The sequence below is a fragment of the Microtus pennsylvanicus genome, chromosome 7 (assembly GCF_037038515.1).
Source record: "Microtus pennsylvanicus isolate mMicPen1 chromosome 7, mMicPen1.hap1, whole genome shotgun sequence".
In the NCBI taxonomy this organism is placed as follows: domain Eukaryota; kingdom Metazoa; phylum Chordata; class Mammalia; order Rodentia; family Cricetidae; genus Microtus; species Microtus pennsylvanicus.
Window position 1 is genome coordinate 86,441,013 of NC_134585.1, and position 12,369 is coordinate 86,453,381.

The window sequence follows — 12,369 nt, forward strand, 5'->3', positions numbered from 1 at the left end:
TGAGATTTGCAATAGAAATCTTGAATCCTTATCATAACTTTTTATTTACAATTTTCCAAAGTAGCTATACAGCCATGCAGGGAATTCTCATCTCCACTATTCATGTGAACAAAGGCAGATTTTAAAATCAGATTGCTGACCCTAATAGATACCTAGTACACTTTTCTTTTTGCTTAAGTTTTATGTAAAACTGAGAACTTGATAATGATTTTCTTTTATAAATTCCATGATTGTTTCTAAGATCTTAATTCTCTGTTCATTGCGTGAGTTTCCTCTTTCGTACAGGAAAGTATACCTCTGCTGAACAGAGCGCAGCAGAGTCAGCAGCGCATCAGGAGCCTCACGCAAATACTCGTCTTCACTGATCCTCGCCTCTTCTATTTTTTCTGCATGGCTGAAAAGAACAGCAGTGTGATTCTTCCAAGAATCTCCCAGAAGTTCCTGAAAGAGAGAGAAGTTAAATGACTGTTTGCCTTGGACTCTATTCCTCAAAAGTGAACAAAGCTGATATTAAAGCCCAGCGTCATTAGCCAGCAGAGCCCTGTGTCATGATATTTGTGAAAGCTGATCTATGTAATGGGAAGTAACTGTGAGCTCAAGTGTTGTTAGCACATTGAGGAAGATGGATGGGCTTTCTGAACAACAACAAACAGCTTTATTTGACTGTCTTGCTTGCTGTTATAATTGATATGCAAAGGCTTAACGCTGTAGAGAATCTGGCTACTCTGCATGTAGTATGGCCAGCACTCAGTGGTCGCTTATACTTACTCCACAACCAGATCCTGTGAGAAGCACTCAGTTCCTTTAATTTGTGGTACTTTGAGCAAGGCAATTGTTACATCTTTTTTTTTCTTTTTTTTTTATGTCATGTTATCACCACAAAAGTATCTACTAAGGGATTAAAATGACATAATCTGGTTATGCTCAATTGATTAACTAGATGACAAGAACGGAAAAGCTAAGATCAAAATCCATTTGGTGAGTTGGAACAGCTACACAAGATTACTGCAACCCTCATGTTCCTCTTGCCACATGCCTGGAATCAAAGGCAATTGATCAAATGGCTTCTTCTAATAGGCTTGAGAAGCACTGAAGAGTGTTGTCCCTTTGTTTAGTGATATGTACAAGCGGGTTGTGCAATAAATTCTTCCTTGATTAGTGAAAATTAGCTGATATGAAGCAGAAACCACGGCATGTGGCGTATTGCTCATCCAGTGCTCAAGGCATCTAGGAGTAATCATTTAGCTTTTGAATTTTTCCAAACTTACATGAAGTCATAGCCAAGTGACAGTAAAGTAACATTCTCTTCCTTCTGTATGCTCCCATGACTGAACTATTTCCAGTTTATGACACCTTTTTAAAAAATGTAAAATGTCTATGAAAAATAGGACAAGAGGTAGCAAGGACTTCTATCTAAACGAAAGCAAACAGAAATAAATGAAAAATTTGTAGCAGATATTATGCTATGCTTTTTAAATGGGCAATCTCTTTTAATCTCCTGCCGCCTCTCTTCCTCCCCTCCCTTTCTCTCCCATTTTGTGTTTTGTGAGACAAACTCTTTCTTACTCTGTCCCCAAGGCTGACCTCAAATATACCAACCTGGCATTTGCCTCCCTTGTGCTGAGTTGGAGGCAGGCACCACCATGCTTTGACATGCATAACTTTTTGGTGTTCCACACAAATCTTTGCCCTAATACTATTACTATTCATGTCGTGGCATCAAAACTTGACACACTGAGCTACATACACATCAATAATGTTTTCATTGAAACAGTCTGGAAAGCTAGGTCGCAATGTATATAACAAATACGTGGTTGTATTTATGATGTAGTAAAATGAAGGGAAGGAGTAAAGAAAAGAGACAGTGAAGGAAGGAATTGGAAAAAGTAAGTCTAATTGGAAAATATGTATGAAAACTCTGAGGCAGGGATTTTAGAGATATTTATGACTATGGATATTAATTCCAACTCCTGGAAACAGTCTGGCTGTTATCAGAGCCATTTATTTATACATGTTACAGGAACTTAGCATTGGCCTCTATGAAGACTCGTTCTGTGTCTACGTTGTCATCTCAGGGTCCGGCACACTGTGAACTCTCAGCAATATCTGCTTAATATTTTGGAATTTGGATCCTCTTGGTTGAGTCAAATAGCAGGCTTAGTTGTTTAGTTTGAGGGCTCAGTTCTGAATTTTATTCTCAGGGACACAATCCTGTACTTCTGAGTTTTATAGCTCCCTGTGGTAGATTTCTTACAGAGACTACCTGTTTGCTCTTACCTAATCAGAATTTGTCTATCTACACTGCAGAGTTACAGGTTCCCCTAAAACATTCTGTTTCAAGAAAACATGAGCCATCTTTTTAAAACCAGCGTGTGAGACAGCACTATCTTAACAGCGAATACATGAGGATTATGCAAAGCAGGGCTTCATTGGTCACATCTCATGTGCTTTTAAATCCAAGTTCATTGAAAACCCTGTTTGTTCAACCACTGGAGATCACAATTCTACCAACCTAAGTATCCATATGATGCCAACAACCCATGACATGACAAAGGATTTTCCTAGGACTCTGTGGTGCTTGCAGTGTGTTGTACATATTTCTGGTAGAGAGGAGACGCACGCTGTAATGTGAATGAGCATTGATATTAGCGTTGAACTGTGTCCTCTCCCTAATTCATACGCCAACTCCTAATCCCCAGTCCCTCAGAATGTGACCTTATTTGGGAAGAGTGTCATGAAGATATGATTAATCTAAGGAAAAGTCATTAGGTTAGCTCCTGGTTCAAAATTATTAATGTCCTTATAAAACAGGGAAATGTGAACAGAGACACAAATATAAGGAAAAGGTCGTGGACCCTGGAAATAGTCATGGACAGGAGAAAATAGTCCAGGAGAAGGCCTGGGACACATCATTTCCTCGTGGCTCTCAGAAGTAGCAGACCTTGCCAATTCTTTGAATTCAGACTTCTGACCTCAAGAACTAAGAGACAATAAATACCTGTTATTTGCCACAAAGGGATTAGCATGGGCCTGCAAGATGGCTCAGGGGATAAAAGTATTTACAGTTTGAGCCTGTATGTCTGAGTAATTCTAAAGGCTTATTGGGAGAAACCTTGTTCTCATCAAGAGGAGAAGAGGCTCTCTGGCCTGGGTAGAGAGATAATGTCCCAGGTAGGCCAGGTCAAGGAATCACCCCTTGGAAGGTAGACTCACCTAAGCCATGAAAAAGCAATAAGTAGAATAATTTTCTCTTTAATGTGCTACCATGCCTTTCCTTTTCAGAATTCCAGAATTCCCAACTCACAGTGCAGTGCTCACCAGGCCACGGCCATGCTTCTTTTGGTCTCCTTTTAAAGCATGCTCTCCCTAACACTTCAAGTGTCCCCAGCATCTGGGGGCTCTCTTGCTCTTTTTCAAAAGCCTCCCTTCCACCGTTTGGCTGCTTTCCCACTGTGTGTCTGATTTCCATACTGCCTTGAATGGCATGGCTTTTTTTTCTTCCCTCCTCCATACTGCTCCTTCGAGTACCTGCTGAGATTCACAGTTTACCTGCTCTGAGTGTTTTTTAAATTCTAATAAAATTGTCCTTTAGCTTCTGTTTCAATCATTCTGAAATTATATTATTGAGACTAAGAACCCCAAGAAGGGCCTGGATTTTCCCAGTATCATCAGGCAACCAGGAAACCCCCCCCCCCCCCAAGTTCCAGTAACATGATGTCCCAAGTTAGATCCTTAGAACCCACACAATAGCCAATCCCAGTTGTTCTCAGACCTCATGCTGTGACCCTGTAATAGACAGACACTCACAGCCTACTGATGATGATAGATAATACGAAAATTAAAATAGAATTAACATAACACAAGAGTAGGGATTGTATGATGTTGGACCTTATTTCCGCTCAGGTCCAGCTATTGATCATGCTCATATCTGAAAGTTTCTCACATTTAGCACTGCAGTGTACCATTTCTGTGCCCCAGAGATTGTCAGGATACTAAGATGTGTATGTACAAGTTAGGAAGTAACTGGTGCTGTGAGCCCTGGAGCACCACCAAACCCACCGTCCTGATGACTTTGGTTGGTACCTAGACCATTCTTGCCATTAAATATTTCCGAGTTATCATCATAATAAAAGTACACGCTAAAAACACTCTTTTGTACAACCTTTTCTAGAGGTATGTATCATAGCACAATTCTTTCTTTACTGAGTTAATATTTTAAAAAGTAAGTGGCATAATTCTCTTAGTTCCTGGCTTTCCGTAACAACATGCCCCCCTTTTGTTCTTCAGGTGGTTCCTATACTCCAACGTTATCTCGCCCAGGAGGGATGAGTGAAATCAATGAACACCTTGGCAGTCACAAGCCCGCATGCTCAGTCACGGGGAATACTTTAAAGACTGTTTTTTCTTTTTAAAAATGAAAGGATACTTATGTCTTAAATTGTGAAAGAAAACACACTTTTGAGTTACTACCCAAACCAGAAAATAACAACAATTTACTTTCTAATCTTTAGATTAGTCTTTGGCCAGAAAACAGTTGAATAGTGTCTCTTGGTGATAGTCATCTTGTCAGTGGCCGAGCATGTCCTCTGAGGACTCAGAAAATGAACTATCGTGGTTGATCGGTGTCTCAAAAGAAATTCAAGGGTAATATAAGTAAAAGTAATTTATCTGGTGCTAATAATTTAAATATAGAACGAAGCCAAGTAGAAATGCTACAGCCACGGACTGTTTGGTTTCACAGTGCTCCCAGGTATGAGTCTGTCTAGTCCTTTTGGGACAGCTAGTAAGAATATAAACTTGGTTTTCCAGGAATGGTTCATTTTCTCAGGACCTCACCAGCCCTGCCCCATTTGTTTGTGGTTGATGAAATCATAGCATCTGGACTTTTTAGGGGGAAACGTTAGAAAAAAAGCCAACAATTACATCAGCTGAGAAAAAAAATTATCCTGGAACAGGAGGATCACACGTACATGTACGTGTGTGTGCATGTGTGTGTGTGTGCGTGTGCGTGTGTGCTTGCTATTCCGTTACTCTCATCCCACTTTAAAGTGCTACATTTTCCTTCCCAGATAGTCAAAGCTAAATGATAACACCTCAAGTCATATTTAGGGAATATTCAACACTAGAAAGCATCTCTCCAAATCGCCTCATTTTAAACATGAGAGAGAGTATTAAGGTCGTGTTATGGTAAGTAGCTTGATGGAAGTCACATGGTCACATTGTGATTATTGGCAGACCTTAAGAAACCTTAAGAAAAGTTCCCTGACTGTTAGAGCCTTTGACACTAATAGTGATATAAAATGATAACTCCTACAGATAAACACTTAGGGTGCCCTTACATGCCACTGTCTCAGTTAAAGGAGTTACTACTTCCAAGACCATGTTGCAACCCAAAAGGAAGCCAGTTAAGTAGATCCTCTCATCACTTGTAACCAGTGAGGTTCAGAGAAGTTACCCAGGGTCACGGTGAAAACAAGTAGCTAAGAAGGACCCTGGACACAGGTATGTATAACTTACCCAGAAGCCATGTTCTTCACCTCTGTAATAAGCCAGCCCTTCTGTCATTCACTTGAAGGAGTGTTCATCAGTCATAACAGAACTGCTTTGCCATTTTCAGTGGCTCTCCTTTGTAAGGTGAGCTCAGGGCTAAACATGTCAGATTCACTAACACAATTGTGTGGAAGTCTTTAATATCAATCAGCATCCTTTGTGACTGAGACTCTAAAAGCAAGAAAGGCTAGTAACATTAGGCTTGTCTTTAAGTACATTCTAACAGCTGACGAGGCTCATAAGATTGTCTAATACATGCAGGCCCATCACTGGTCTTTGTGAGCTAGTCTAAATGAGCGCCCACCAACAACATCAACAGTTGGGTGACTGATTCTAAGACAAAAATATATTCTTGAAGCCTGCTTGTTCACAATAATAATACTGCCATAATTATACAAAAGAATATAGACTTTATGTATCTCCTCCCCTTCCCCCTGTCCAAGACAGGGTTTCTCTTTGTAGCCCTGGCTATCCTGGAACTGTTTCTGTAGACCAGGTTGGCCTTGAACTCACAGAGATCCTCCCGTCCCTGCCTCTCGAATGCTGGGATTAAAGGCATGAGCCACCACTTCCTGGCTCACTGCACTAAACTCTGAGAGTCTTGTGGAAGAAAGGGAGGAGGGATTGTACCAGCCAGGGGGTCATGATGGAGTTATCTACAGAGACAGCTGACCTGGGCTTGCAGGAGCTCATGGGTGCTGGACCAACAAACAGTTAGGGAGCTTGAATGGGACCGACTTAGGCCCTCTGCATGTGAGTGACAATATTGCTGGGTCTCTTAAGAAGGCTTCTAACTGAGAGTAGGACCTCTGCCTGGTGCTTAGTTGGCTTTTGGCAACCTGGCTCCACCTCCATTTCAAGTTAGGAGCTCAGTCCTGCCTCAAATGGATGTGCCATGCTTTGTGCAAGCCCATGGGAGGCCTGTTCCTTTCTGAATGGAAATGGAGGAGTAGTGGATAGGGAAGGGGTTGTTGGGAAAGGGGTGGGGACACGAGGAGGGGAGGGATGGGAAACTGGTTCATATGCAAAATAAATGAAAAAATATTATTTAAATAAAATAAACAAAAAAGAATATAGACTCTAGTCAGTTCATAGGTTCATCCCCTAGAATGACTTTGTCTCCCTCAGGTTGGCTCTTTATTGGTGAAGACTATTCTATTTTCTCTGATTTATTTGTGGATTTTCTTTTTAACGTTCAAATAATATTCCCACTAACACACATTCCTTTCCATTTTGGAGGATACAACTCACTGACATCTCTAGTAGGGACCTAATATAAATAAGGAATAAGATCATTTGGAGGAATGCTTTAATCATCACAGCTGGCAGCCTATGAGAAATATTAAAGCAAAATATTAAAACACAAAGCAGGAGACAACGGAAAGGCACAGGAAAGACAAGGCCAGTCCTTAGGACTCCCTTCTTACCCAGAAAGGGAAAGGAGAGTTACCCATTCTCCTTGTTTATCAGCCAAGAAGGAAAAAAAAATCCAGCGAATGCCTGGAACCCATGAACCTTAAAAGCCCCTTAAACAGCTGCACTTGGTCCTGTCGAATATCAAGACATCTGGCAGCTTCTGCTGATCTGGGAGCACATACAGCCGGCTGTCATGGGTATCTGCGGCACCTGCAGAAAGGAAGTCAGAAGCTTCCAACTTGGCCTCAGAGACCATCAACAAAAGACCAAAAGGGACTCAAACAAGTCTGCAACTGCTTCCAGCACTCATGGGCTGCGCTGAGGATTGATAAGTCTTGTTTGTTGATATTCAGAAAAAAGAGAAATTATTTATTCTAGAAAAAGCAAAACAAAACAAAACATGATCTGAGCTTTGCTTGTACCCATCTCCTGTTGGTCTTCCAATCCTGACATAGACAATGGCTTAAGGAAGGCAGATGTCAAAGTAAGTTATGCAGGTACTATTTCAAAAGACAAGACATGAGTATGAATTAATTTGCTTTGTAGCAAAACAGTGTGTTATAATGTTCTGTATACTAACACTAGAAGAATCTATTTTCAAAATGTATAGTATTGAAATTCTTCTGGCCTCAGCATAGGGAAGCATTCTACCACAGTGAAGAATAGTAAGATATATAGAGAGGGTCAAGATGGCTTTTGAGAAGTAGTTTCTGAATTTACTGAGTTTATGGAAAACAGCCATAAGAGAACATTAAATATATTCTTAAAATTATCCTGATGTTTGGGGGTAGGTTTCCTGCTACTTGATTCCTACCAGAAATACTGAGAACTCGAAAACAATGGCAATGGGTTTTTGATCCTACTGCATGTACTGGCTTTGTGGGAGCCTAGGCAGTTTGGATGCTCACCTTACTAGACCTGGATGGAGGTGGGTGGTCCTTGGACTTCCCACAGGGCAGGGAACCCTGATTGCTCTTTGGGCCCACGAGAGAGGGGGACTTGATTGGGGAGGGGGAGGGAAATGGGAGGTGGTGGCGGGGGAGAGACAGAAATCTTTAATAAATAAATAAATAAAAATAAAAAACATAAAAAATAAAACAAAAAAAAACCAAAAACAAAACAAACAAACAAAAAAGAAATGCTTTGAAATACAGGCTTTAATAGCGTGGGAAGCTGCGTGGTTGCCTTAGATTTCATATTGCATTTTAATTGCAACCATCTTGTTTACTAATGACAGCATGACTTGAATCTTAAGGAGTTGGAAGATGAATGTTTTGCTCTGGTCACTCCACAGTTTCCACTACTATTCTCTTGTGATTACACACTTGGCTTTCCCCAAACTTTTACAATCAGTCATAACCACTGAGAAACAAAGTGTGTGTCTGTCATTTGGGTCACCCTTGTGTATTTGCTAGTAAAATGGGGGAAGCCCTTCATCGGAACACAGTGACTAGGGCAGTCCCTAGGGGGAACCTCTCTCTAGAGAATGAAGAGCTTGGCCAGAAAGATGCAGGTCAATGAATAATTTCTAGGAATTGTAAATAACAGTATTCATAGATCTTTTTCCTACACTTTTCCTGGTAATATTCATATATACATCCATTATTCCTCCAAAACCCTTCTCCTGACCTAGCTCCTTTTGCTGGACTGTCTAATGAATGAAGGCCTCCACGTAGCAACTAATGAAAAAGGAACAAACCAACAGGTATAAACACATGTAGCATGTATCATTTAGGTTTTGCCTAAAGTCTTTGTAGTTCATGGCTGGAATGGAGAATTTTCTATGGATTCTGTGGCAGGAAAACATGGAAAATTACAGATTTCTTTTTTGTATTTACTAAGTATGTATCTGCCATTTGGGTCAGTGTTTTGTCATTTCCTATTAAAGGGAGAAAGTCCTTCATCTGAACATCTGTCAGAGCTGTGGTAAACAAGGCACCACAAGGAGAGTTAGATGTCTTTACTTACCCAATATATAATATAGCCACTAACCTGGACCAAGATATTCTGTGTACTGTTGTCCCTCAGTGTCTATGGGGAAATGACTCACTGCCTCAGCATTTAGCTAAACATGTTTGTTATCAAGCTAGTTATATAAAATGATGTAGTATTCACATAACCTATGCTCAGCACTCTTTATAATACTCTAGATAATATCTAGATTGTACTTAGTATAATTCTAACAGTACAATGTAAGTACTCTCCTACATCATGCATAGTCTTTCTGCAACGCTTGCCTTAATGCTAAGTCTTTCATCACTCTTCTTAGCCAGTACACTACTTTGGAGTTAGCACATTGTCATTTCTGACAGTTATTTGCCTCTTCTAGATTATAAGCTTCCTGTACTCAGGCCTCCTGTCCCTGCAGATGTTCTGCACTATGTGTGATAATCATCAGTGGATAAATATGCATTGTTGATGAATTATTACAAATTGTCCCCTTGATGTTGTGTGGTATGTTGGTATTTCAATTGGTAATATTGAACCCACCTTCTCTCTCTCTCTCTCTCTCTCTCTCTCTCTCTCTCTCTCTCTCTCTCTCTCTATGTATATATATATATATATATATATATATATATATATACACACATATATATACACATACATATATATGTATATATATACACATATATGTGTATATATATACACATATGAAAGTGCAGGTACACAAGTCTCACTCTTGAGATACTGTTTCAATAGTAATGGGAAAATATGTATTTTTAACAAGTTACCCAGCTGATTCTGGTGCAGATAATCCAAATAAAGTGAAGCCTTCCTGAAAATCAGAGCACAGAGCTAAGCTACTAGCACCCAGGGATGGGTGACACACACCTTTAATCTCAAGGCTCAAGGCCACCCTGGGCTATATGATATTGGATCTGTCTAAAAACACAAATTTTAAAACTCACACAAAGGTGATCCCAGTGTTTGGGAGTCACATGCCTTTAATCTCAGCACTAGAGAGATGGAGACAGGAGGGGTATGGCTGGGCAGAGAGAGGAATATAAGGCAAAAGGAGACAGAAGCTCATGGCACTCTGAGGTTTGGTGGAGAGCTTTACGGTCTACAGTCACACTGAAGACAGGATCGACCCTTTGTCTGAGCCTTGGCAGAGGTAAGAACGCTCTAGTGGCTTGGTTGCTTTGCTTTTCTGATCTGAAGCTTGAACCCCAATATCTGTCCCTGGGTTTTTATTACTTATTACAAACTTACTCAAGTTCAAGGTTCTTAAGGATTTAAGGCTTAACTTCTGGAAATTAGTATCTAGAAATTTCTGTCTATGGCCCAGAACAGTGGTTCTCAACTTGTGGGTTGCAACCCCTTGGGTGTCTCTTGTCAGATATCCACCTTGTCATATATTTACATTACAATCCACAACAGTAGCAAAATTACAGTTATAAAGTAGCAATGAGATAATTTTATGGTTGGGAGTCACTGCAACATGAGGAGTCATATTAAAAGTCACAGCATTAGGAAAGTTGAGAACCACGGTTCTAAAGGAAATTAAAAAATAGAACTGGGAGAAAATCAAGTCACTTTTTACTGACTATTGATATATGACTAACACTTTGAAGTTCAAGAATCTTTTGAGCCAGTTTGTTCCTGGGCCTTGCCTCTGCAGAGCATGCCCCCAAGTGGGAAACATGGTGCCAGTATGATTGCATCCTTGAATTACCTGGATCAACTGGACTGGGTTAGACACTTCCTGTCCAAAGAAAGGCACATCAGCTCTCTGGACCAGCAGAGCAAGATGGAGGCCCTCTTGCCCAAAGTGATGTGCCAGGGCCTTCTTGACTTCCTGTGTTACATGTTTCATGCTCAGCTTGCTGTGTGGATACCCTGGAGTGTCCAACACCTGTATCTGTAGGGTTATTTCTTGTCCCCCTCGACGCATGAAGCTGCGGAGGTGACAACTGCGGCCCAGGCTGCACTGTGTGGTGACAGAACCTGGAGAGAGAGTGCTGTAGAAGTCATCACTTCCCAAAAGAATATTCCCAGCAGAACTTTTTCCACTCTGTGTCGTGCCAAAGATAGCCAAATTGATGATCATCTTGTCGGTGTCTGTCATAGCTGTGGGAAAACAAGGGCACCACAAAGAGAGTTTAGTATCTGTACTTACCCAATATATAGTCTCCAGCATGGCCTGGGATAATCTGTGTACAGTTGTCCCTCAGCATCTATGGGAGAATGACTCACTGCGCCAGTGTTTACCAAAACCTGTTTGTTCTCGTTGCTTATATAAAGTGATGCAGTATTCATATAACCTATGGATAGTACTCTTTATAATACGCTAGAAGATATCTAGATTATACTTTGTATAATTCTAGTAGTACAGTGTAGGTACTGTCCTACTCTTGCTTTGGGGGACAATGACGAAGAAAAAGAGGGTCTGTATATGAACCATACAGGTATTTTTATCTGAGTATTTTCAGCCTCTAGTTGAGTATGTCTCCAGATGCAGCATCCATGGATGGAGAGCTCCCTGTTCTGCCTGTGATGTGCTTCCTCCTCCTCTGCAGTGACCTAAGAGGTCCATGTGCTCCACTACAGAAGCCACACAGACAGAGTGGAAATTGGAATAGCAATAACTGATAGTGGGGAAATAGAGAAAAACCAAATAGAAGCAAGGAATGTCTAAGGACAGGATAACTGCAGGAAAAAGGGGAGAGAAGCCAAATCCCATGAAGATAGACTCATTTAGGGAGAACATTTTGATGCCTCCGTGTGGTGGAAGAGAGAGTTCAGGATTGAGATCACCGAGTTCAGGAACCACTGGGGAAGATTTAAAATCTATTTCCTGTTCGAGAACTAGAAACACAACAGTGGAAAAAGAGACCTTTTCAGCTACTTTCTTTTTCTCTTTTCTGAAATTTTCTTTTTGTTTTATTTATTTTTATATGTATAAATGTTTTGCTGGCATATATGTTTGTGTATCACATGTATGCCTGGTGCCTACAGAGGCCAGAAGATGGGTGTTGGTTCCTGTGGAACTGGAATTAAAGATGGTTGTGAACTACCCATACAGATGCTGGGATTCAAACCATGGTCCTCTGGAAGAACAGCCAGTTCTCTTAACCACTGAACCATCTTTCAATCATTCCCCCGCCCCTTTTGAGACAGGAGTCTCACTCTGTCTCTCAGGTTGGCAGGTTGGTCTGGAACTCACTATGTAGTTTGAACTGATCTCAGACTTATGGCTATTCACCTGAATTCACCTCCCTGGAAAGCAGGAATTACAGGCATGAGCTACTACGTCCACGCCCATTCGGCATTATATTATCTAATTTAATGTTTAAAAATCAGACTTAGAATTAAAAGTGATTCTAACATAGTTTTAAAGCACAGTTATTAGGAGAAAGAGAGATACTTATGAATGCAGTAAAGCCAGCCTAAGAGCATGAG

General features: G+C 40.7%; 1 protein-coding gene across 1 annotated transcript; it reads right to left on the reverse strand.

Moving 5' to 3' along the window:
- Window positions 1-11,035, reverse strand: Gimd1 (GIMAP family P-loop NTPase domain containing 1). The gene is made up of 2 exons (XM_075978995.1): window positions 10,643-11,035; window positions 1-441 (listed from the first exon to the last, which is right to left on the reverse strand). The coding sequence occupies exons 1-2, from the start codon at window positions 11,033-11,035 to the stop codon at window positions 181-183; spliced, it is 654 nt and encodes a 217-aa protein (XP_075835110.1). The 3' UTR covers window positions 1-180.
- Between the last annotated feature and the right edge of the window lie 1,334 nt (window positions 11,036-12,369).